General features: G+C 42.2%; 1 protein-coding gene across 1 annotated transcript; it reads right to left on the minus strand.

Annotated features, from left to right (window-relative positions):
* Nucleotides 1–25,126: 25,126 nt before the first annotated feature.
* Nucleotides 25,127–26,778, minus strand: LOC306782036 (uncharacterized protein; the record flags this gene model as incomplete). The annotated part of the gene is made up of 3 exons (XM_079275184.1): nt 25,127–25,388; nt 26,181–26,331; nt 26,727–26,778. 3 exons carry the CDS (start codon nt 26,776–26,778, stop codon nt 25,127–25,129), a joined length of 465 nt encoding a protein of 154 aa, XP_079131310.1.
* Between the last annotated feature and the right edge of the window lie 263 nt (nt 26,779–27,041).

A 27,041-nucleotide genomic window follows, 5' to 3' on the forward strand; every position in this document is an offset into this window, starting at 1 on the left:
TGGGAGTTGGTGTCTGTGTGCTTCACCGAATGAAGAGTCCGCGAAGAGAGGTGAGGAGCTTTCACACACTGTGGCTCTTCGCGTGGCTCTCTGGCAGGGGTTGAGATCTCCAGCTGGTGCTGAGCCACAGCTGTACTGAGCAGCAGGAGGGGCAGGCAGGCAGGCAAGGGGCCTCTGGGGACACGGTGGTAGTGGGCTGCAGCCTCTCGCTTGCTCCCTCTGTCCTCCACGATGAAGGGAGGGGCGAGACAACATGGGCCAGAGTCACCAGACACCTCTGAAAAGCGAGAGGGGGAAGAGGGAGGGGTTGTGGGGGATGAAGGGTGTGTGTTGATGATGATGCGAGGAAGAGATGGGATATGGGTGATGGAGATCTCATCTGCCTCCCCTGCCCCCCTCCCCCTCCCAGGGTGAGAGGTGTCCTTCCAGTAGCTCGAGGTTCAAGCAGAGCCAAGAAGTCGGGGCTCTTGGGGGCCTGGATGCATGCAGCAGCGCTCTCGCACTAGCACTGTAACATCCTGCCGTACAGATGGGTGGATCTCTCTGTTCTTGGAGAATCGATTGTTTGGAAGGTGCGTGATTGTTGAGACTTAGGAGGTCAGATGAAGTTAATGGCTGTAGCAAAGTGGGGGGAGACAGGCTATCTGCAATAAGCTGTTTTTCAACAGCGTGAACTCTGAAGTTTGTTACTTTACATCACAGGAACATGCAGCCTTGTTAGCCTCGCAAGGCTTGCACACACTTTGCATTTCGCTCAGTGTGATAGGCAACACACTTTCACTCATGTCAAGTAACTGCTGACTCTCTGTGGAACATCAGCATGATCTCTTGCTACACATGACTTGGACAACCACCGTGAGGATTTTCAAGCAGAAAAAACTACTGTGGATTTTAGACCTAAATGCTCCACTGAAAACTTGACCAGGCTTGAGGCTAGCAGCTTGAGGCTACATCAGCCGCGACAAGCATAACGCACCTAAATCTCAGATTGAACCGTCAGTGATCAAGTTGCATTGTGGGTAATGCAGGCTTTGACAAGGAAGAAGAATGTGAAGATTAAAAGACATTGATTTGTACACTTTTGATTTAAAGCTGTCCATCATGAATCCGACAATGTTATAGAAGTTGTAATGCTTAATCGGTGGAGTAGCTCTTTGAAAGTCACAGTGATCTTGTTTCCACTCGCATATCTTTATGCACATTTTGAAGTTTCGCATTACAAAAGCTGTATGGAATTAGCAAAAATGTTGTTACGCTCGCTTGAGGTGTTTTTTTTGTAGAAAGAGTCTAAATAGGGTGTGGAAACACCTTTGCTGAATAAGTTCAGACGTAGCGAACGTTTAACTCGTATGACTGATCAGCTGGTTCTGCGTCTTCTTGGATATTTTTCCCCATCAGGTGACAATGCTCGTCTTCGTCTACAGACAGCATGAAACATGGCTAATAACATGAGAGCCAATACAAGTTGCCCAATTGAACAATTCCCGAAGACCCCTCTCCATTATTCGACTGTACACTGGTTAGATGGCCGAGGCATTTTGTTTTGTGGCCAGTTCTCCACTTCTACTTTTCTTCTACTCTGTTTACTGGCGGGCAGCCACGCGTAGCCTTCAGTGCCGTTTGACAAAACTACACTGTCGTCTAGTTCATTGACCCCAAACTAGGTGATGGGAACGCGCTTATTTCGCATTTCTTTTTTGCGACACTTCAAAAGATCGATTCAAATTTGAATGGCCTTAGTGAAATGGAAGTTTGAGTTGATGACAAATTCGACGCAGTTGCAGAGTCAAGGTTCAGTGAGTTTAAAATGTGTATGAGGTAGAGTCGCACCAATATCAACACCTGAAGACCCCCGAGGGACCGCTAGAACCTGTCAATTGACAAATGAAGAGATAAATAACGTGTTAACTGGTGACTCTCAGTCAAATGCGTCTTGGTTGCTCGTAACGGCAGCTGTTGAAAACACGAACGAACATGTAGGTGTGAAAGCCTTCGATCAATTTTAAATACATACTCATCTGGGTTTTACTATCTACGCATTCGGCCAAGTCGCCAATTAGCACGGTCACTTGTTGAACTGAAACACCTGTTGCACTGAAACAGTCGTGACCCTGAACAGAATTCTGTAGAACTTGAGTCAGCTGCTGAATATCGATTCCGACTGAAGGTGCAACAACCAGACGCTTTGATGCTGTTGACAGTTTTATTTCAATGTTTTAAAGCTTGTTAACTAGAAATGATGGATGTGGCAAAATACGTCTCTCAGGAAGGAGGGGTTGTAAACTTTTGTGTTTTCACATCTTTCAGTCCGGCCACTGAGGGTACGCGTGAACGGGTGATGGGGAAGGCTTTAGAAATAAAATAATATGAATCTCGCTTGTTTAGAAACTTGTTGGAATAAAGAAAAAGGCGGGCTAATCCAAAGCACTTTGATATGAGTGCTGGTCTGGGCTGGAGTGTCAGGATGACAAAATGTAAATTGAAACATTATTTCCGAACCACCTTCCACATTATAGAGTTATGTGAACTCGTACGCAAAGAGAAACCATGCGAGCAGGTGAACTCTACATATCACTGACTGCCTCTAATCCTGTAACTACCAACATTAGCTTGCTGTATGTTCTTTACATGCAGAGACGGTTTCTTCCCATGGGACAGATACTGTGCCCCTCCTCCATTCCTCTCAGTCACTCTGCACATGAGTAAGGTCATAGTGTCCCGACCACGATTACTGGCCATAAGCTGAATAGCCATTTTTGCTGCCGTCGTCAGGATTATCTGGTGGCTTAATTACTCTTCCTTTTACGCCCCTTTTTTTTTTCTTGAGTCTTAGCTCAGCAAAAACTGTGAATGGACAAGACGCTTATTTGCAGGGAAAGTGTTTGAGAGCTCAATCAGACCAGTTGAAAGATGAAAAAGCAATGGGAAGCATTAGCTGGGAGGTGTAATTAGCAATCACACAAAACGAACATGCAAAGGAGATGATGTTGGATCTGGTTCTGATCTGTTTTTACAACTACTTCCTTTAATTGTCCAGCTTTACTGTACACATCTTATATTCCAGTTCATGTGAGTTTCTCTGTGAACAGATGACAGCGGTACACTTGTGATATATGCTTGATGTGGAGAGTCAACAGCAGACATGTCACACACCCTCAGTACATCCTGTAAAATGTAAATACTTGCTAAAATCGTTGTATTAGCTCTATTCTAGTGTATTTGTTATTTTCCCACAGCGTTGTCGCCTGCTTTGCATACGAGTGAGAGCTGAAAGATAAAATGTTTTTCTCAATTAAATCCATTTATATTCTTGAAACTTTTGAAAACTGCAACACCATCATTTGCTATAAAGAGTCTCTCCATCATACATCTGCAGTTAGGTGGGACACACAATACGTCCTGATAAAACAATAACCAATCAGGTGATTTGCAGTTAGCGACCACACGCATCATCAAACAACGTTCCTGCAGAGGTCCTTGTTAACTTCACAAAGGTGTCGGTTAGAATAAAACATCTGTTCTAAACAATAAATGAACATGAGACGAGATGGTAGGAAGAGTCTATTCATGCCTATTCATGATGATGAATAATGGTAAACTAAAATGTTCTGTCTTTTCATTCTATGGCTGATATTTTTCAAACCTTATGTTTTTATTTTTGGGTTTCTTCTGTCTCCTGATTTCCAAGAGAGGCAGACTATTCAAATGCGACTTGTTTACCAAATCATGCTCATTTCTGTCCGTCCTCCTTCTTATTTCAATCCGCACAATTCATTTACAGATGATATCATTTCCCAGGAGCCATATCACAATTTTCAGCCCCCTATCATTTGGTGCTATAGTGGACATTTGACAGATAATAATGGCCTCGTGTCTATCTGGGTATCTAATTAGATTACTGTTTTAATGCCTTATGTTGATTGATGGTCAGAGAAGGGGTTAATTGCGACACTTGGCTTTTGAACCAATCTCGCCAAAGATAAATGGAGTGGTTAGGACTCGCAGGGAACAGACACAGCCGCTGTTGCATCCTGTGTTATGGACTTGACCATGTTACCAGCCATATCTCCACCATGTGTCCCTCACTTCCTCTCGATATCTGCCTGGAACACACACAAACATGCAAGTGCATGAAATCTATCAATCCACACAATGAGATGAAATGATAAGGCAAGAAATCCCCTGGAGAGAGTCGTATAGATATCTTTTTCCTCCGAGCTCCATTGTTGTTGAAAACACATCAGTGAGCTGCATCATTGTACTGGGTGACATGTTCCTCATTATCATGAACATGGGCACTGTAGCATTTCAGTCAATCCCACATACACCGTCCTGCAGCTGTAAATGCTCACTGGACACCAAATGACCATTAATCCGCAATTGAAAATAATCCCTATCAGATATGCGATTCCTTCCTGTTTAAGTGATGTCTGTTAAAAACTACAGTGCCCACCTGTGTAAATAATATTTCAATGTCATTTAAAATATTTTAAAAACTACTAGATGTATTGCAATAAAAATGCACTTTTCTTCTTGTGCCACCTGCAGGTCAAGGTTTCCACATATCCTCTGAAATATCTCGATGTATTCTGATACAACTTTTTGTGTGTTATCTTATGAAAAGTTACTAATTTTTCGTGCGTTGTCCTACGAAAGCCACGTGTCAATTTTCAATTGTTAAGCGCATACGGTCTTTTCAAAATAAACTTCCGTCTTCACAGGAAACTCAGTTAGGTTTAAGCAACAAAACTACTCATTTTGGTTTAGGAATAGATCATCGTTTGGGTTAAAATAAATGAGTGCTGTTGCGGAAGTACGCAAGATACGTGACAAAAACATCAACGTTGACTTCTCGTTTCATTTCATTTTTCTCAGGTGTAGCTGGAAGACACCACCCTGAATATCTCAACATATTTTCAATGGATTAGCGCAACATGTAGTAAAGACATTCATGGTCCCCAGATGAAGTATTCTAATGATTTTTCTTCTACGGCCACCGTGACGTTGACATTTGTGGTTACGCTTTTTAACCAAAATACTGTAGTTTAACTTCAACTTTTCCTTTTAGTCTTCAGTAAAAATCTAAATGTAACTTGTTTGGCAGGACAAAGGAGTCCCTTTTTGGATGAGGTATTCAAAGTAACATTTCATTCTTTTGACAACTACATTATAAAAGACTGTTGATATAAAAGAAAAGATCGATTATGCTTTTATTGTGTGGAACGCCTCCAGAATGTGTTGTGAAAGTTATCAACAAATTGTCTTTCATCCTATCATCATAACAAACCTCAAACACTTTCAAGGTGTCGAACACAGAGAGAGAGAGGAAGCGAGAGAGAGAGTGGGGGACGTGCACACAGAGAGAGAGAGAGAGTAACAAGAGAATGAGCGGGTGAGTAAAAGCTCTTTTGGACCAAGTACAAGGAAAGGCTTTTACACATTAAGTGGTAAATGCACGTAGCTGCCATGTTTGTATGTCAGTTGTGTTTCCTCTGGCTGCCGTTTACTCGCTGTACATCGACTTGTGTCCAGAACACTGATATGATGGCTTATGTTATGTTGATATTTTCAACTTTTCTTTCCAAAAATACCCACATCAACGGACATCAAAGAAATACAAGCGATTTTAAAATAAAAATCCTTTCACGTGGATCATCACAGTTGTTCACAGTGTAAACGTTCATACATATTTCCTCATCTCATCTTAATGTCCATTCAGCAGCTGTTCTGGAGCTTGTGATTGTATCGCCTGGCCTTCATCAGCAGGTGGAGTTTGCCCAGTTGTGGAATTTCAGACGTTCAAATGTTCATTTTCTGAGCACTTCAAGGGCCTTTTGAAAGATGTTGAATACATTACTCACAAAAAAATGCAAATTTGAACATCTAGAATGCTGTGACAATTGGGAAACTTCATCTGCTCATGAAGGTTATGTAATCGAAGGTTGAAATAAATGACCCTGACAATGTCAGGGCTCCTGTGCTTTCGGAATTAAAACCATATTTGGGACTGAAAGGCAGCGTATTTCAACCTCTGCTGCTGCTTTTGGTAATCCTGTAATTCAAATCTACTTCTTGTGAGTCCCCCAACTTTATGAAAGTGTAAAACTAAATGACTGCAGTAACTCTATCTATGAAATCCTTTCACATTGCCCTCGTTTTAAAAGCCTGTCCTCTCTACGGTGTTCAGTGAAGTGGAAGCCTTGGTTGGCTCAACAGGAGGTTGAAGTTGTTTCTAAAAGCCCATGAGTACACTTTTCCATGTAATGACCCTGTGTCTTTAAGGTTTTCTGTTTTTATCAATTGTATCTGCATTGAAAAGCCTGTAGCCCTGATAAATAATGTCTACTTATATCCTGAATAAGAACTTTTGTCCTCAGGGTTCTTTTGTAAAACATTTCTGTTTAGCGTGCAGCGCAATGTCTCAGGGAGACATCGATTCAAATTTAGAAAGTGCACAATATGTCGTAATTTCCTCCAGGACCGAGTTCGTGCAAGGCAAAGTACACTATAAAACGCAGATCGGCAGAGATCTTTTCCAGACGTGGTTTGTGTGCGAGTATTTGCAGAATTGCGGCAGTGTATGGTTGATTGCGTGCATTTTGACTAAATATTAAAATAAACACGTTGTGTGTTGTACTTGAAGTCACTGTTGAAGTACCTTCGTCCACTTAGCTACAGGTGGAGCGAATGTAAAAAGAAATGCAGCAAACGTAGAGAAGAAGAAAAAACGGAGTAAACAATGCAGGTTTTAAAAAAAAGTCTGCATTCTACATTTTTATTTGGGCTCAAGGATTGTATTTTTTTTTTTAAATGTAATTTCTTAAAAGTTGAGCTGGTCTAAACTTCTCAACTTTTTTTCAGAGCTACAATGACGCAGTGAAGTGTCAACCAATCATATGTTTTTGTATCACCCTGTTCCTTTCCGTCAAAAAAATGCCGCTATTCAGTTCACAGTGCTATTTAACGGTAATGTAACGTGGCCTTTTTGTTGCTTTTGTCGCTCATAGTGTGAACATTGCATTACTGTAAGTAGCAGCCACACTTCAACCTGACCAGTTCATGCTACAGGGATTTTTAGCATCCGCAGGCTTTCAAACCACTATGTCTTTCTGTCATTAGAAATGTTCCACAAATGCAGCAAAAATAATGGTTCATGTAATAAACAAGCCACGTGTGGTCTATTTATCTCCTGAAGAGACCCTCGACAAGCTTGTGAACCAATAACAGTTGTCAACAGCAAAACTTTTTTTCTAAATCCGGGGCCATTTCCCTACATTTGCATTTCTTTCATTTCATCCAGAGAGTTTAAAAGACCACAGAGCTGAACACCTTTAAACCTGTGCACGAGAAATAGTTTCATCTGCTACTATTGCTGATAAAAAACAATGATCCCATTAATGCAGCTAAATTAGTGCTAATGTAAACTTCAAAACAAGAGAACGCCAAAGCGGTAAAATACACACAAACTCATATTCAATAGATGCATTTGTTTGTTTTCTTTTGGTTTGAGCATAACCGAGCTCCATCAGACACTAGCAGTGAGATTTCAGATTTCATAAGCCTGAAAACCAAAATCACTGAGCCCGGGTCATGTCAACAAGCTGCGGCAGCACATGTCCTCTGTCTCATATCAGACGAGGTGCCGTTCAGTACAAGCTGATGGAACAAGATACAGAGAGGGGACTCTGTGTAAGCCAGCACATACTACACTGTCTTTATCTGCAGATCTGGACATCACAGCCCCTCGTCAGACAAAATCCTCTCCTCCCTGATCGATACACCACCAAGCAAAACAACGGTGTTGGGTGTAGCCGTCTCAAATTCTTCATCACTTCTCCTCTCGTTTTTGTTATTTATTTTTTTATTACCCAACCCTTCCCCCATATCTGTGGCTGGATCATCAACACAAAGCCAGTAAAGCCCAGACCTGTGTGTGTGTGTGTGTGTGTTATTGTGGATTTGCTTTTGGATGAGCCACTCACATTTAGCCCTGTGTGTGTGTGTGTGTGTGTGTGTGTGTGTGTGTACACTGATGAGTACCTTAATATGTTCTAAACTACTTTATGAAAGCTTATTCCATCCATTATTGTCGTGTGTGTGTCTGTCGATCTCTGCTTGGAAATGTGCATGCGTGTGTGTGCAGATCACAGGGGTAAACCCAGAGTCAATGGGTTGAAGAAGTTACATGTCTGTGTGTGTGTGTGTGTAACCGGATCGGCCCGTCTCAGCCTCTCATTAGCAGCCGGGCTGTGGACACCAGAGGCCTTCGAGAGGCTCATGCAGATGAGCAGAAACCCGAGGAGCTGTGGTGGGAGCTGGTGGGCGAGACAGCAGCCGTTAGCTCAGGAGCTAATGAATGACAACTCTGTCCCTCTGTCCTCTTCTATCATTCTGTTGCTGCTGAACGTCTTTCAGTTGGTGTCTTGTCCTCGTCTCTCAATGTGTCTTCCTCCTGCTTTCTCCGTCTCGGTTTTTTTCTCTTCTCAAAAAGGCCTCATGGAGACCCTTTTTTATTTAGTTTTACCCAAAGACAACCCAAGTGCCCACTCACTAAGACTCACAGATCTATTTGTTGTCCAGTCAAAATTTCTCTTCTCGCACAGCATTACAGTTCATAATAACTGTTTCCATCTTCCTGTCTCTTGTATGTTTTTAATTTGCACATAAGAGCCCTGAGCAGACAATAAAAAATCAGAATGTCTGTTGATTGGCTGAGATGGAAAAGTTGTTTTGGTAGAGACAAAATGTGACAAAGCAATGTAACAGACTTTGCGAATAAATAATGACGAACATTATGCATGTGACTTAAACGTCCAAGGGAGAGACGAAAAATGGCGGCAGAGCAAAACGGATCTGTATCGTAACTTAATTGAATACATGAAACCAAATAAAAGCCATATTTCAGTTATGCTTTCTACATGGTTTTCATTCAGTTAGAGGTTTGCTCTAATTACATCATTATCAAAATTCAAGTGAGCGTAGGAATTATGACGATGGGAGGAAATAGTCTGACTCATAAAGGTCCACAGAAGGAAGAGGTCGGGCTGGTTGGACAGTTCAACACACCATGAGACCGCGTTGTATTTTTGTAACTATTTTGACCCAATCCTTCGTTGTCGCATTCACATCATGAAACAGATCTATGTTTTAAAATGTCATCGTCCTTCTGATCGGGCCTTGAGCTCAGAAAACGGTTGCATGTGTCGTTCAGCATCGCAGTTATTAACGACGTGTTCTGTAGTTTAATTTGGAGGACTTGGTGAAAGTTCACGTTGGCTGTAGCTCTACAGCAGTCAGCCCTCACCGTCAATGATTTCATTCTCACCACGGCGTTAAGAAGTAGTCTCCATAACCGGTCAAGAGCAGTCGACCTGGCAGGCACATAGACGGATGGTAAAAGACTTCTCAATGAGTGTACAGTATGTGCTTTCTGAATCCAAAAAAACCCAGAAACATCCTGTAATGTCATGTCAGCAAAATGCACACGGCACACTCTGAGCTGTATCTGTTATATCAGCAGTGTTTCCTGTCTTTACTTATTCTCCCTCTCCCTGAAGACAATTTGACTCATTCAAATAAGATTCATTTGAAATCATTTTTACCCTGATTTTATGTCCCTGTGCACCCAAAAATGATGTTTCCTGCTGCAAGAAGACGCTGGTCAAGATTCTTGTGTGATGCTGAGAGTTACATAAAAGATTCTGGCAAGAACGAATGGGAGAAAGCACAAATAAGCAGAGAGACTTCCTTTTAGGTAAGAAAAAAAACGAAACAAAGTTATTGTTAAATTAGACACAAAATGTGTGCTAAAAGTGTTAATTACATGTTTTTTTATGTCTGAAGCTTATATCCAATTTTATATGCTTAATATTCAAAAGAAAGATATTTATATATGTATAAAGCTCAAATTAAAGGATAAAATGATTCTCTTACTATTATTATTTAATAGAAAATAAAATCAATTAGTGACCGTGAAAGGCCAAATCAACAAATTTTCAAAATAAGATAGATGAGGGATTTTTTTCAAAAATTTTAATCTGAATAAAAAATAAAGTTTTTCTCTTTTTGTCCCTCTCTCGCTCTGTCTCCCCTCCCTCCCTACCTACCTCCAGGCAGCCACGTCTGCAGCTCATATCCATGTTTATAAAAAGCCGCTCTCCATTATCCTAATTGAAAAATGAGAGTAAAGTGCCACTTTATTCACAATACACAGCCATAACTCCCCTCTATTCATCTCATGCACTACAGTTCACGCCGAGGCAGAGGACGCTTCAGTGTTACTGCTAAGAGATGACAAAGTAAACTGAAATGTCTAAATTACATAGATTGCCATCTATTGTCATGTTTTCAGCAGTTTTGTCATTGAGACACACGTTCAGAACCTCCCAGAAAACCCGTGCAGGACAACAACACACAGTCAAACTCATTTAGGCAAGTGAAGTGAAGATGATTCATCAGGTAAAAAATCATCACTCACAAACACACACACACTTAGAAAAACTTCCCAGAACGGCCACAATTGTTTGTACCATTATCATTAAAGTCATTTTGTGACTCATACCTGTTCTACATCCAGGTCCACTCATGATAAAGAGGTTTGTGGAACAGTCAATAATCGAGTGAAACACACAGCGGAAACATTATAATCGTGGACCACTCTCATTCTGTTATGCCACGAGTTATTAGTGGAAAATAAAGTCCAAATACAACATAACATTGAGCACAGTGGTACAAGTGATGGAGAAAAACAACAGCCCTCTGAGGTGGTCCACATACGTATATGTACAGTACATATAGATTGAACAAAAACCAAATCCTAACGGTCTGTGACGTGTGTTGATGTGTACTGTAATAATGTGTTCTGAGAAACTATCTGCACCTATACTTTGACTCACTGTTTACGGGGAATCGCGTATCGCCCGAAATAACACCAGGTAGTATTGAAACTTCTCCAGCCAAACGATACCTGTAATCGATCTGTTTTGTACCAAAACAAAAAAGAACAGGCCGGTTGCTAGCAGCTAACGGTGTGAACAGCACTATCAATGGCAACAGTGCTGACAGAGCTAACGCTGTTTACCTGAGGTGGAACCGGAGGGTGGGCAATACGCTTCCACACCAACGAGGTCCCGCCACTGTGGGCCGGGGGACAGCGGTATGAGCGGCAACCGCTGTCTGAGCGCTGTACAGTGCAGCGTTGATTAGCGAGCCGCTAGTGGGACACACATGCAGCTTCCTTTCACATTATGGGTATCAAATGAAGTACTCTATTGGCATCAGTATCACTTTAAGCGTGCTGATATTGGTTCTGGTATTGTCATTTTTCATATAGTATACCATCCAGCCCGACTGCAACGATTCCAGCCAACCAATAAAAAGCTGACATTATTTGTGGGTGAGTATATAGCAGACACACAAACTGTATTTTGTTTTCTCGCAATTTTTTCACTTTTTTAGCCATATTACCGGCGTGGCTGTTAGGACGGCAATGCCTCAGATACAGATTAAAATATCTCAACAACTATCGCATGGACTGCCGTGATGTACAGATTTTCATGGTCCCAAGAGGATGAATTCTATAAGCGCGTGCATTATTTTGTAATCCATTCAGACTCGATCTTACATCATCAACATAGTAAGACTTGTAATCGGTAAGAGCTGTATTTACAACCACAGCTTTTAAACACTCTTATCAGCACAGTAATTAGCAATATCCTGACTAGCGTGATTGGAGAGAGACAGACCTGGAGCAGCATGAATGACTGCTGGGTAATGATTTAATTAATGAGTGTACTGACCCAAGACCACAACCAACAACCCTTGGGCAACATCTTAATTCATCAACCAGATGTATCCCTTTGTTTGCTCCTTGCTCAGGCAGAGGCTTGCCCCATCCCATTGGCCGACCGAGGACGGTCCTGGAAGGGGGCTATAAAGCTGCCATTTTGGCAGGATGGCTGGGGATCGGTCACCAGGCTGGGAGAGGTGGCCCACCAGAGGCCTGCCCGTAATTACAGTAAATTGATGGTGGATGGTTTCTGTGTCAGAGGATCAGGAACATGCATTGCATCATAAAAAGTTTAAATCCCACGCTCACAAACTTGTAAGTAAGGTGAAATGTAAGGTTCAGCGGATGTCAGGCTGTGTCATGTGACACAGGTGCAAGCTCACTGCCAAACCAGTTGGACATTGATCAGCAAAGTGGTGCAAGGTGCTGTCAAGTGGTTTGGACCGAAGCTACTCACCACAAGATCCTGCCCTCAACCATGAGAGTCACTGTCCCCTGTCTGTCACATGTGATTGATCAACTCTCGGCTTTCTTTAGCTCATCTTGTGTATTCTGTGTCATGTGTAGTTTCATCCATCCATCCAGTATCTTCCTCTTATCCGGGGTTGATCTCAATCTTTCGGTCACGACCCAAACCTCATGACCGTAGGTGAGGTCCGGAGCGTAGATGGACTGGTAAATCGAGAGCTTTGCCTTTCGGCTCAGCTCCTTCTTAACGCTCCGTTACTTGCTAGTGACTTGAACGTAAAGGTGACCATAGTGCTTATTCAGACATGAGACCAACATGTTGAATTGCCATTAGATTAATACAGGGGTGGCCAAACCTTCTTTTAATTGTACAGAAAGAAGAATATAAGGAGTAACAGGGCAAACAATGGCAAATCCACAGTTTTCAACCAGTTATATTGCCAGAAAATGGTTTCTGTAACAAGAGGTTAAGACCGGGATCATTTCAGTAAATTTAGACAACATCTAGAGTGTGAACTAAGATGTGCAACGTACATGCAGTATTCTAGTGCATTTTGAACAATTCACCGCTGGCCGTAATTTGGCCATTTGGGGGTTAATTTGTAGGGGTAAGCGTCTGTAATGAGAATTTACGCTCTGCATGAGGATGAAATTATAACCCAGGGCAGAGGCTCACTTCTGTAAACCTATTATTGATCTAGAATACAAAATCACTCACTTGATCAGCTTTGCATAAATATCTGAATTCTGGCAGACTGCAGTAATCACATAATAAATGCAATGAAATATAATTTAAATCGTTTCTAACAACAGTTAGAATAGCCTCCAACTCTGCTTTCCCAATTGATTTTTCAGAAAAATCATCGAGGAGCGACATGCCTAATCTCTCCTGGTGTCACATTGTCATGTTTACCCGCTGCATATTAACCTCTGGCGGTATCAGTCCAAACTGTGGCGGTGACCTGTGTGACCCGGCAGGCCTCTGTGGGTCAGAACAGAAACGGGCCGAGTCCCAGAGCCTCAGCCAGACAGATCAATGACAAGCACAGGCCATCATTGATCAGGGGACGAAGATGGCATCGCCACTCAACAAGGAGCAGCTACACATGTTAGTCGTGTGAAGGCTGGAATAAGATGGCATCCACATCCAACACCTATGTCTTCATAATGCTTACATAATAATAATGTTAACTTTATTGATATAGCACCTTTTAAAAACCGTTTACAAAGTGCTTTGACAGACAAAGACGCAAAAGCAAGGCAATAATAATAACAGAAAGCTCAGTGAGAAATAAATAAAATAATTTAGTAAAATAAAATGTAGTAAAAAAAAAACGGAAAAGCTGACGACATCACTGAAAAAACCAGTCTATAAAAATGTGTTTTAAGAAGTGATTTAAAAGAGATTACCGATTCTACGAGCTTTATCTCCTCAGGCAGGTCGTTCAAAGCGCAGCAAGTAAGACTTTTAGTGCCGTAGTTGATGACAAGATGTGTGCAGGGAGGTTTGTAAAGTTATTTTTTTTTTTGCGAAAACCTCCTTTCTCACCTGCGAACAAAACCTCCTCCCCCTCACCTACATTTCTCCTCAAATTTCCTCAAAAGAGCATGCCGTCTTTCAAAGCAAATCCATTTCTGCACCACAAAAGAGTCGTGTGGTGTAAACAGCACAAAGAAGACAGCTGGCACTAAAATATGGTGGCGTGAGGGTTGAGCTGATGGATGATCAAATAAATCTGCCCTCTATTCATTTGCAACTAATCGTGTATCCTGTAGAGATTTTCTGCATTTCAACATTATTTTAAGTGAAATCGTTTCTTTAAATCTGCGGGATTCCTGCAACTGACGCACGAGCCTTTTGGCATGAGGAACAATAATCTTTGTCCTCATGTCTACAGACCGACAGCTTGGCGTTGTTATTAATTGCTTGCATTTGATCGACATGTGCAGAGCCTTATTTTCTTTTCATATGATTTTTGGTCATGTTGTTTAATTGTATCCACAGTAAAAGTTATTGAGAGAAATATCAGATCATGAAAACACAAATCTTTCTAATAAATGAAGCAAGTTGTTTGTGGTCCTTTTGATGTTCAGACCTACAATGAACATAAATGTAAACCAGATGGTGAATCAGAAAACGAATCACATATAAAAGATAAAGTTAAAATTCTTGACGTACAAAAATCACCAACTGCAGAGCGCAAAATATGAAAGTAAGTGAGGGAAATATACAGAGTGATATAAGCAACACATTTTGTGCCATATTCTTACACAAAAGACATGTTGATGGGTGGTTTTCTGAAAACCGACATGTTTGAGAGCTTGATAAATGTGGTTGTAAGACTCACTCTAGTCTTTCATTTTACTGTAGCGCGAGCTTCAATGGAGAGCGTTCGGGAGCTGTGAAGAACCAAAGAGTAGGAGTGAGAATATAAAGACAGAGCTGTGTGAGAGCAGAAAGCATGAGGGGATTGTGATGAAGAGTATTAGGAATAAAGGAGAGGCGCTAGAAAAAAAGAAAGGGAAAGGCTGAAGAGGAAAATGAGGACAGTGGTGTGTTTGGTGTGAGCGAAAGAGAAAAATCTGAAGGGGAAGAAGTCCGAGAAGAAGAAGCAGCGGGAGGAGGAGAGAGCGGCAGAGGGAGGGAGAGATGATGATTTGTGGCTCTCCAGTGTGCTAGCGTTACAGGAATGGCCCTCCAGGGCAGCATGAAAAGCCTCTTGATTGTTAGGAGTGGTAACCGGAGCCCCCAGCTCCTTGCCCTGATAGATTTATTTACATTTCAGCGCCTGGACTCCACTCAGGAAAAAAAAAAAAAATGATACGAGGCAGCCGGGGCATCAATATTTTGTAGTGGCGATGATCCCACTTGCAACCCCCCAGCTCTGTTGTTTCATGACGATGACTTAATGCTGCTGGTGATGCCGCATGTTGCACTGGTCAGCCATTGGCTACGATGGACACAATTGGTTTACTGGCTATTATATCCATAGTCTACATCTATAATATACAATACCTCTAGATATACATGTTTTAATGGCTGACAGACTTGAGTCTTTTTTTTGACTAATTAATTTTAACTAACACTTAATCAATTGCTATTTCATGAACTTGATTGCATCACATCTGATTGACCACACAGCGCTTCTCTCAGCTGTTGCACCACTATGGTTCCTTTCAAGGCTTTCCAAGGCTGTCGCTTCATTGGTGCAGGACCCCTGGTGTGCCAAATATTAGACCAAATGTTCAATTTAAATGACAAATGGCCCTCAGGGTTTTCCTTTCTGCCAATATGTAATTACCAGAAATCAGTCAGTGGATGCCACGCTTTCTCTGCAGCCTTGAGACTGCATCTCTGTGTCGTGTTAACTTTACCAACAAAACATGTTCAGTGTTATTCTTTTTCGGGACCGCATGACGTTACAAAACGAAAGTTAGGTCACTGCAACAAGCCCACCTGGCTAGGTGTGGGAAAAACATCATGGTTGGGCTTAAAAGGATTGCTTCAGACGACAAAATCACAACAACAACGCGATGTTTGAAAGTCTTGTGTGTGTTGGACCCATCCACCTCCCCTGTCACCCACAACAAGTTGTCTTTGTTGATGATTAATACTACGTAACTTTACCGTTGCATAGTCACGTGAATGCATCTAATTATTGTTCACCGCGAAAAAAGGGTCCTATAATTGACTTTCCATCGGCACTGTTTCCATGCTGAGCGACAGGAAAAAAAATGGACAATTTGTGTCGATGCACTCGAAACCATTTCATTCTCAAACTGCCAAAAGGTACCGGGCTGGATCTTTGCACCTTCATTGCTGCCATGCTGAGGAGCAGTGACTCCTAAATGGGAAGAGATCAATTCTCCCTCCCTCATATTTTCCAGTGGGCCAGGGGAAAAAGTCCACACGCAGTCCAACATCTTAAACCTCAGGGGCTCCTGCCTGGGCTGAGGTTAGCGGCGGGCATCGACTGAGCTCTCACAGTGAGAGAGAAAAGCCCGGAGAGTGATGACGGGAAAAATACATGTGAGCCTTCGTCTGTTGTGTCTGGAAAAACTGAAATAAGATTCAGCGTCTGCAGCTCATTCAAATCTGTCAACGCACCGGTTTTTAGCAGGTATAATGTTTACAATGTTCACCATCTAGTTTGACTTTTGCAAATTAGCACTCAAGTACGAAAGAAGCTGATGAGGATGTAATTAGTTTTGCGAACATTTTTTCATCAACCAAAGACCAATAGAAATATAGGATCCATCCTCTGGGATCTGTGAATGTGAGAATTTCATGGCAATCCATCCAATAGTTGAGATATTTCAGTGTAGACCAAAGTGGTGGAGCGACCAACACTGACATCTGTAGAGCTGAGCGCGTTTAAAATGTTTTTCGGTTTGTTTTTCATTGACTGGAAAGACGGAATTGTCGCAGGTTTAAAATGAACGGCACATAAAAGCTGTTTCTGTACATAAACTAAAGCACACAAATGTTGACTGTGTCACCTCAAAATGCTGGAAATGAGGGAAATGTAGTAATTTTGCTTCTATGGAAAGGAAATGAACTATTAGTCAGAAAATAACAGCAAATAATTGCCCCTGAGGAGCAGAACGGATAGTAAAAGGCACAAGACCAGACTGAACAGAGACATCCTGCTGAATTATGATACCAAACAACTACCTACTTACCTATTGTTGGTCAATAAGAGCAGCTACTAAAGCCAACATAATGACTCTGATTCTTATGAGTTCATTTCTAATGCTACATGGCAATCACATTCAATTTTGGGAAAGGGTAAACAAATAATCAGAGTGGTTTTAAAGTAGAAGTCGAAGTACTGGCAGAGTTTCTGGAATAATGACTTTGGTGAAACCGATCGGTGCATATATGTACCGAGGTAGTACATTTACTCAAGCGCTGTACAATTTTGAAGTACTTGTACTTTACTTGAGTATATCCATTTGACGCTTCACCACATTTCAGAGGAAGGTGTTGTAGTTTTTACTGTGTGTGTGTAATAACGTATAATAAAGACTGAAAAAGCCAAACAGGGCGGGTCGGACAAACACAGGACTTTCAATCAGGAGAACATGTTCATGTCCTAAAGTGTTGAGCTGTACTTTAAAGTTGCGTTTGGGATTTTTTCGTACGTGTTTTCCGCACTTGTGTTACGTTGTTTACGAGGTCAGCAAAAATGATCGAGGTCATGTCAATGTATCGTACGATAAGTCAACGGCGTAATTATCGGGAAGGGCCTAATGACCCCCCCCCCCCGCCCCACTGAACCTACACCCTCTCCCTACCCACTTCCACTCCTCTTGTGGGTTCGCGTGTAGGGTCCGTCATATTTAGTTCCATCCCAAACCAGATAGCGGGGATGTGGAATTGGAATTGGGTCACGACGTGGGACATGTTTTTCTTTTACTTCTTGCTGTAAGATAATGCATTCTCAAGCTTCATCAGCTTGTGTCTCGTATGGAGAGTGATGACCCAAAAGGAGAACAACCAGAAAGAGGCAGTGGCTCTGGACAGCCAGCAGATATCCACAGGCAGACGGCCCTCAGTCTTAAGTGGAAGAGCAGCAGCCTCTCTCCCATTTAGGATAGTGGGCTATTTAGCCTGACAGCCATTAAATATGAATTAAAAACCACACAGGCCTCTTTGCCTTCGAAAATGTCATTACATATCTTTATGGCGGCCGATTGTTGAATAAGCAGTTTGCATGGCTCCCCTGGGGGCATGGCTGGGAATGGGAGTGGAGTGGAGTGGATGGAGGGAGGGAGGGAGGAAGAAACCGGGGTGGTCAGATGAGTGCTGGAGTGGAGAGATGGCAGGATGGGATAGGGGGACAGATGGATGAAAGAGCAAGGAGGAATGAGAGGATGAGTGGAGGGAAGGCAGAACGAAAAACAGAGGAGGGGGGGGAGGCACGGAGGATGGAGAGAGCAGTGGAGGAATAACGAACAGGCCGCTCTGCTGTAACGGATGAGGCCTAATAGCAGCTGAAATGGAATCTACATTAGATGTCCTAACTGAGTGCAGTACTTCAGGGGCCAGGGCCCCCGAAAGGAGCAAATAATAGCACTGGCTTGAAGTGGTGCTTCATTTTCTCTCCAGCAGATGAGGGAGATGTGTAGGGGGGGGGGATTGAAGGGGAAGGGGAGTACTTCAGAGAGATACGGCCCTTCTTAGTATTTCCAGGGTTGTTAAAAATGCCTCAAAAGGTCAGCATGTGACTGGCGACTCATTTTATTGCTATTGTGTTCGTGGCGTGGCCAGGCAGCCCAGAACCCCCCCACGCTGTAATTATCCGAGCTGCACCTCCAAATTGTGTTTGGTGTATTGTTAAAGAAATAAAGATATCACCCTTGGTCTGGTTGCATTCCCAAATGCGCCCTTCGTTGCTTTAATGCAGCTCATTTCACTGAAATGTATTTGATATACCCCCACCAACAATAGACATTTAACAAGGTTATTTTCACTGATGGGCTCAAGTTTATCCTCCATAATAATGCTTCAGTTTGTCAGGAGGGTCACTGAATGAGAGAGCGAGAGAGAGAGAGAGAGAGAGAAAAAACCCCCGGTGTTTTTTCTACATGTTACATTATTATTCTCAGTCAGTCAAACACCTCCTGGCAAAGTGCACTTGCCTGATTGGGCTGCTACAAAAATGCAGTACATTGGCAGTTGTCATCCCCAGAGGATGATGGGGTTTTTTCTATAATTTGGCTTCATTTTACTGCTTGATTATTTTTCAGAAATATATTGCTGAATAAAAGTATATCCTCATGCCCCGCATTAAACCAGACAGCATTCTTAATATTTTCCCAAAATTATTATTTTCTTTCTTTTTTAATAAAATTTAACAATTTAAAAAGGGAAATGACTAAATGTTAATTCTGCTTCATCATTTTGGTAGATTTGAGTGATTACAGAGTCAGGCTTCCGTTGTTATTTTTTTTACTGCATGTTGTCTCTTCACTGTCTGAGCGTAAAAATGTACAGATGGACGTGAAACGATGACACACAGTTGTTTCATTAGCCAGTTGACTGGATGGATTGACAGGTGGAGGAATGAATGGATGTTCACGGACACATGGCAACAGATTGATGGACGGTCATGGAGGGACGGACGGCGAAATTAACCAACAGATGGAGATGCAGACAAGGCTGCCAGACGTGAGCAGCCACCGATTGTTGTTCTATTGACCATGTGATTGGTCAATACATTGCTCCGTCTGAAACATTATCTACCACTATCAGGTTGTCCCAAGCCGTCTACGAAAACAAATAAAAGGCCCCACAACGTATTTATCTAATACAAGCATGAAGCAACGGCTTGCATAGTCGATACATGCACAAAGCATGCACAAAGTCTATTTTTGGGGGGGTTTTTTGCAATTTTTTTGCTTTAAGAAAAATAAAAAGAATTGATTCGCTCCTATTCAGTACGATCCCTCCTTGTGTTCCAAACAGCAACTGCAATATTTCGGTCAAGCGTCTACACACAGAGGTGCACAGCTTCACTTACACTCTCCTTTTCCCTGCATCGCTCTATTTTGTGTGTGTGTGTGTGTGTGTCTGTGCTTTCACTCCTGTCAGTCCACTTAAGGGCCTTTGGTTTCAGAGGAGGCCATTGTATTTCCTCCATTGCCTAGCAACCATCACCAAGGCCGGCACTCCATTGTTGCGGAGGCTGAGCACCTGCATTGCCTGCCGCCTGTTTCTACTTTTCAAAATTGTACTGTAATTTCACAAAGTGGTGTTTCAGCATTAGAGAGGGAGCGAGAGAGAGACGGCCGTGCTCCAAATTGGAAGAAGCTTCATTTGGTGGTTTCACATCAGGAAGCTGCGCGCATTTGCAAAAGCAACACAAACGGCGGCGAGGCGGAGACATCCTGAGCATATTGTGCATTCAGCAAAATGAAAACAAACACTGAGCGATGCATATAGTGTATTCAACCTATGGTGTGTGTGTGTGTGTGTGAGAGAGAGAGAGTGAGTGACATTGACAGGAACTGGAATAGAGATATATAGAGACGCCTGTCAGACTTTTTGTGAGTAGTCGTGTGTTTATGGCTTCATAGTTTGTTGAAATGCACTTTGTAGGAGAAAATGATGGAGATAAAAGCCCACAAAGACAGGCGGACAAAGAGTGAAGAGAGAGAGAGGGAGAGGGAGAGAAAGGAGAGAGAAGTGGAGATGCAGAGAGGGAGAGAGAGGAAAAAAGGAGAAAATTGGAAAAGAATATGAACAGAGCAACATGTAGTGGGCGGGACTTGAGTGTTGAAAAGGTTTGTGGGCTAGATTTTTCTCAGTGACGTCACTTTTACACAGTTTCCTTGAATAGCACCTGTGTGCATGGGGGCTGTCAGTCTGTCAGTTCTGAGTAAAAACATAACCCATGCCAGCAAAAACATATCTATCAGTGTTCTCCACTGGCCATGGGAGACAGACTTTCTTTTTCTCCCTCAGAGGCCAACATCGACTCTGTCTTTAACCGCTGGCTGTTTGAGGTTGGCCCCTCAACCCCTCTATCTCCTCAACCCCGAAGTATTTTAGCATCTTTTCTCTGAGCCTAGATTCTTTCTTTTTTTTAAACATCCTTTTTGTGAATTCAAATTAGTTCTTTTTTTTTTGATAAAGACTCCGCTTTCTCTTTGTGCCGTTAAAATTGCTTTTTTTTGTGCACCTGCAATCAACGCCCTCGTGGATGACCCCAGGTGCCGAATTCAGAAATGGTAAGTGTCGACGATTTTACCTTCAGATTGATTGTGTGTCTCTCATTATTATATTGTGTATATATTTTATTGTTTTGACCGAGACGTACCGAGAGTTTCTGTATCGCCAATTATTCGTGTTTACTGCAAAAATGTTGCTCTGCTGATCCAAAGACATATTTTCCGACAATTCATGACTGTCTTCTGTCACCCGCTTTCTCTTATTGATTTTCAGTTGTGCAACCGGTCCATTCCGTCTCCGTGTCCCTGCGTTTAACATCAAACTGCGGCTAAGATCCTGACAAATCTGGTTCTTCTTAATCATTCTCTTGAAAAGCACTTCAAATACACACATTCCGATTTAAAAACACACACAAAGCGGCGGTTATCTGGCAACATGCACACCTTAGACTGGCACACACACCCCATTGACTGTACTGTAGTAATGTCTGCACACACACATACAAGCAAAAGCACAAACACACACTTGCAGATCAGGTTCCATTGTGCCTGTGCGGTACACACACACACACACACACACACACAGAGGGTTGTCTGTAGCGTCTGGTGAGATGGCAGCACTGTTGGCTGACATCCTATCAAGTTTCAGTTCATACTCTCATCACCTTCTGCATTCATGGTCAGTAGGAATCAGTTTCACACAATGACATTTTTCAAAAATACGACCGTAAATGCAGAAATAATATGTCACTTTTTCTTCAGGCTGCAACAGAAGAGATTGAAGAATAGCTCTATTTCAATCCTTTATTCTGTTACCAGAACAAAAATGTGTTTTCATCAGATAGAGCTGAAGAATAAGACGATCGTGTATGAAGACAGAATACCAATTCCTATACGCTTAATATGCTGTTTGTGATTTTATGAAATAAGTGATCATTTAACGTGACATGTTGGTACATCTCCGAAAATAGAAGTGCTTATTCTGATATGAATGAAGAATATGATATCGTTTGTTCACTTTAATATGTATCCACTAGTTTAATGTGTCAATCACTGCAATATGTGTCCATCACTGTACTGTGTCACTCACTGTGATGTGTGTCCATCACTGTACTGTGTCCACCACTGTACTGTGTCCACCACTGTGATATGTGTCCATCACTGCAATATGTGTCCATCACTGTACTGTGTCACTCACTGTGATATGTGTCCACCACTGTGATATGTGTCCACCACTGTAATATGTGTCCATCACTGTACTGTGTCAAACATTGTGATATGTGTCCACCACTGTGATATGCGTCCATCACAGTAATATGTGTCCATCACTGCAATATGTGTCCATCACTGTGCTGTGTCAATCACTGTGATATGCGTCCATCACTGTACTATGTGTCCATCACTGTACTGTGTGTCAATCACTGTGATATGTGTCCACCACTGTGATATGCGTCCATCACAGTAATATGTGTCCACCACTGCAATATGTGTCCACCACTGTACTATGTGTCCATCACTGTACTATGTGTCCACCACTGTACTATGTGTCCATCACTGTACTATGTGTCCATCACTGTACTATGTGTCCATCACTGTACTATGTGTCCATCACTGTACTATGTGTCCACCACTGTACTATGTGTCCACCACTGTACTATGTGTCCATCACTGTGCTGTGTCAATCACTGTGATATGCGTCCATCACTGTACTATGTGTCCATCACTGTACTATGTGTCCATCACTGTACTATGTGTCCACCACTGTACTATGTGTCCATCACTGTGATACAGTACGTGTCCAGCTGAAGCATTAACAAAATGGCAAAGTGCCAGTAAGAAACTGACTATGCGTCTTCCCTCAAAGGCTGACTTCAGAGGTCTAAAACACGATTATTAATGTTAAATTATTGATCCCTATTGACAACAGACTTTACCTGGAACCTGTAGAATTGAATCTCGTCATTTAATAGAGACAAGCACTTGGCTGAACGAGTATAGCAGAGCTTTAGAATCCTGCAGTGGAAAGCATGTCAACATGCTCACAGCATACTTTCTCCTCACCATTCAAGTGCTTTGCCGCTGCAGCGTCGCTGACTGCCAGCTGAATAAAACTGACATTGAACTTATTAACACTGACGCCGGTACAAAGAAACGCAGCACAGTGACTGAACGACAGCTTGCAAAGCGGGTGTCTTCTCTCAGTTTCAGCGTGCGGGGTTGTCACCGGCTGCACCGAGCCTTGGACCACATCGATTGTCCCGGCGGATGACCCTGACTCCAGCTTCAAGCCTCTCCATCCCTCTGCCTCGTCCTTCCTCCAGAACACACTGAACCCTCCACAGGTTCCCACAAACCTGTCGGCTCCATGTTTTTCAAGGTAGAGGAACTGCATTTGTGGTGCACGGTTTCAGCACATAGAAGTGTAAATATATATCTTTCTGAATACAATGTAGAGGCGAGCGGGAACAGAATATTCCACCGTGACTTCATCACTCTTTTCAAATGTGAAGCAAAATGAAGTAGTCACTCAGAGATAAGTGCAGGGATTGAAACAGAACGACATCTATCAGTGTTTTTCTTTCCAGCATGAGTTTGAGCACTTTTCCAGATGCTTTCTTGACAGGCTGCCAACCCATTCATTTAATCTCCACAAGCACAAGGAGAAGGCCGCTCAGGACTGCCAGTTCTTCAGTGACAAAAAGGCCCCGGCCTTCAACCGAGACCGGAGGTTTTGTGTGAAGCTCCTTCAGCCCTCCCGCCTCGTCACAGGATCCTACTTTAGCTCAAGGAGGCCACCTTGAGTACGGCACGTAGCTTGGCAACAGGACTGGGAAGGAGTGTGTGGTGACAGATTATCACTGGAGAGAATAAGTGCTATATATTTTATTGAGAGAGCTAATATATATATCCTTCTGTTTCCCCCAGTAATTATTAAATGAGTTAATTTGAAGTTGGCTTGAAATAAAATGCTTTACAGGTTTTTAATTTACAGAGAAAAAGAATGTATTTTGGAAGGAAAGGAGGTACATTTCATGGCCTTCGCTGTCTGGATGAGGGAGTCCATGGCAGCATGGAAGACTCGTGATTTTGTTGTTTTGTTGTTAAACTGACAACAAGTCATTGTCTCCCTCGCTGCTTTGAGACACAAGCTTGAACTCAAGCCAAGTCTGTGAACACCAAAGAATTAGCTTATTCTTAACTGTGTGTGTCTAAAAATCATTGCAGATCTTTAGCGTTGTGTTTGGTTTAAGAGTGATTTATTTCCAACGAATCATTTCATTTTGAATGTAATTGGCTCACGCCAGCGGGGTCCGTGAGTCTGTTTCTGGCCCCTCTGTGCGGATCAGATGGCAGCAGACGGAAAGACACAAGTAAGAAACACTTTTGTGAAGTAGTTTGTCAAAACAAATTAGCCTCACAATAACGATCATAATGTTGAACGCACAGTTCAAACTGTGCTTCAAATAGAAATATGTCATCTCATTATTCCTAATGGGAAAAAGCTCATGCTCAGGTTTGTTAGCAATTCTTGTGTTAACGGAGAGAGGATAAAATGATATTTGAAGTATTTCTGAGATATTGATCGACTCGACTGGTAGACTCAACTTTAAAATGCATCCGTTGTTAATCTGCTCATCTATTTAATTGTGGATGTGATTTAATTTCAATTTCCACCCAAGCGTAAAGGTTGTTTTGATTAAAAAGTGGACTTTTACACGGTTTGTTCTGGTTATCATGATTGTATATTGGGGTAATTATTGACCTAAAGTCAGAACATCCATTCATTTGGGTTGATCTCATCGATCTCATCTTACAGCTGGACTCCAACCTATTTGACAGCCTACTTCAGAATATTGGACCATGAATGATGGAAAGCACCATTGACCCAAAGGTCAGAGGTAATGTTGATATCCACTTCAATGAGTAACTCTCACCAGATTCTGCTACAGGATATTTCATTTCAACTTGAGTACTTGCCCTTTGGCTTTTCATAAATTAATCTCTGTACTCTGAATGCAAATCAAGCATTTGCTCATATCAGTCAGAATAAAGAATACGTCAGCTCAAAAATGATGACTTTTGAACCCCTTTAATGACGACATACAAGCATCACATGTCAGATGGCTCAAAGGCCGAGAGGAGTACGACAGATAAACACCAGGGACGTGTTGTGGGCAGAACCAGCAGTGTGCTTTACTGGGGGGCCGGCAGGGTCTTGGTGCTGTCCATCACCTGCTGGAAGAACTTCTCCATAATGTCAGTCAGAGGCTTGACCTGGCCGTAGAAGTTGTCGGTCAGAGGCTTGACCTGAGTGTTGAAATTTTCCATCATGGGCCTGATCTGCTCCTCAATGTTGCTGACTAAGGGCTTGACCTGATCCTGCAGCTTGGTGGCCTCGGCCATGACCTTCTCAACCAGAGGCTGGATCTGGGACCTGCCGTTCTCCGCGTAAGTCCTGTGGGAGGAAGAGGAAGCAATATGTTTTCCGTCAATCACTGCTGCTGACTCTGCTTTGTGTATTATTTGTTGTTTATTTGAATCTGAATAAAGAAAAATGAACTGGAACTGCCTGAAAATGTGTTGGTGTGACTCTTCAGGAAAATCTTTTGAGAATCATGATGTGTAACTGTCCTGGTTTTAGGTCACGATAATGTGAGTTAATCTAAATAAACCAGCCATTTACTGTCCAAAGAGGTGATAAGCCTTTAGCCTTTTACATGTATCATGAATATGACTTTTTCATTTTGGCAATTGACAGAAAAGTGACATATTTGTTGTTTTTAGAGCCAGTTTATCTCAGGTGTTGAATTTCCCCATTACATGAGATTTTCTACATGTTCAAATTAAAAGAAATAAACTTCGACAGTGAGTATTGGTGTGTACATTAGATTTAAAAAAAAAATGAAGTTTGCAGAAGGAAGATTAGCCCTTCTGGAACTTCCATATGACGATTTGACCATATTGTTTTAAGAGCAACCAAGCTGCCGTACCGTCAGGTTAACACTGAATCCATTTACATTCTAAGTTTATGCTTGAAGCATTTCACCCTCTCCAACCTGTCGCTCACACAGAGGGGAACAGTGATTTTAAATTCCTAGATCCCCACAAATACAAGCACAGCAAAGTCAAAGTTACTGCATCTTGACAAAACTATAGAACAACATAATTGTGTTCATGAGACGGCCAAGGAACACTGAACACAGCAGCGAGTTGTTGGATTTAAAAGAAGTATAGTTCGTATACTTACTGGGCAGTGTTGGTCATCTCCAGAGCCTTGACCTTGTCCACCATGTCCTGGGTTGCACTGGTGATGCTGGCCGACATGTCCTTGATGAGCTTGGTCATCTGGGACAAGTTAGTCTGTGCGTCACGCTTGACCAGTGACCCGGCCTCAGTGCCTGTGAACACACGTTGACTCATCTTCATCAAACTTGCACAGTGCAGGGACAAGACAGTTACGAATATGGAAAGTAATGCCTCCTATTCATCAGAATGAAGGGTGGGCCTGCACAAAACCCTTTGCATTTGGTTGATTTTCAAATTTTGAAAAGGTGCACGGTCAACTTTGGGTTCAGAAAGGTCTAACCTTTTATTACAAATGCGTGTGACATACAGTTAAAACAGTTTTTAGTTTTAGTTTCTTCAATGTCAAAGAGAAAAGGTTTTGATGTGCAGAAAATGAAGCAGATATTCGGATGTAATTCCATATATTTCATAGTCTATGCCTGATCTTACAAATGCATTACGCATATAAAATACTGCTTTTTTTTAAATGAGGGGAAATATGTCTTACCATGGGCAGCAGCCATCACAACGACAAGAGCGGCAATGATTGAGAACTTCATGGCTGCAGATGATGAGCAAGAGCAAACTGGAGAAAAGTTAAAGAGGTTATTCAGATGACACTGAAAGTTGCAGAGATTACAATAAAATGGTGGCAAACTGTCGTAAAGCAGTTATAAGCACAAACATTTTCAAGTAAGAAATTGAAGTACCGGCAGTCAAATGTGTTTTCCTCAAACAAATGAATGAGACATTTCTGTCTGCAGCCTTACAGAGGATCAGAAACACCAACGCAATGCAACCAGCCAGAGACGTACCTTAAATC

This window comes from Melanostigma gelatinosum, assembly GCF_949748355.1.
Source record: "Melanostigma gelatinosum genome assembly, chromosome: 9".
NCBI classification, from domain to species: domain Eukaryota; kingdom Metazoa; phylum Chordata; class Actinopteri; order Perciformes; family Zoarcidae; genus Melanostigma; species Melanostigma gelatinosum.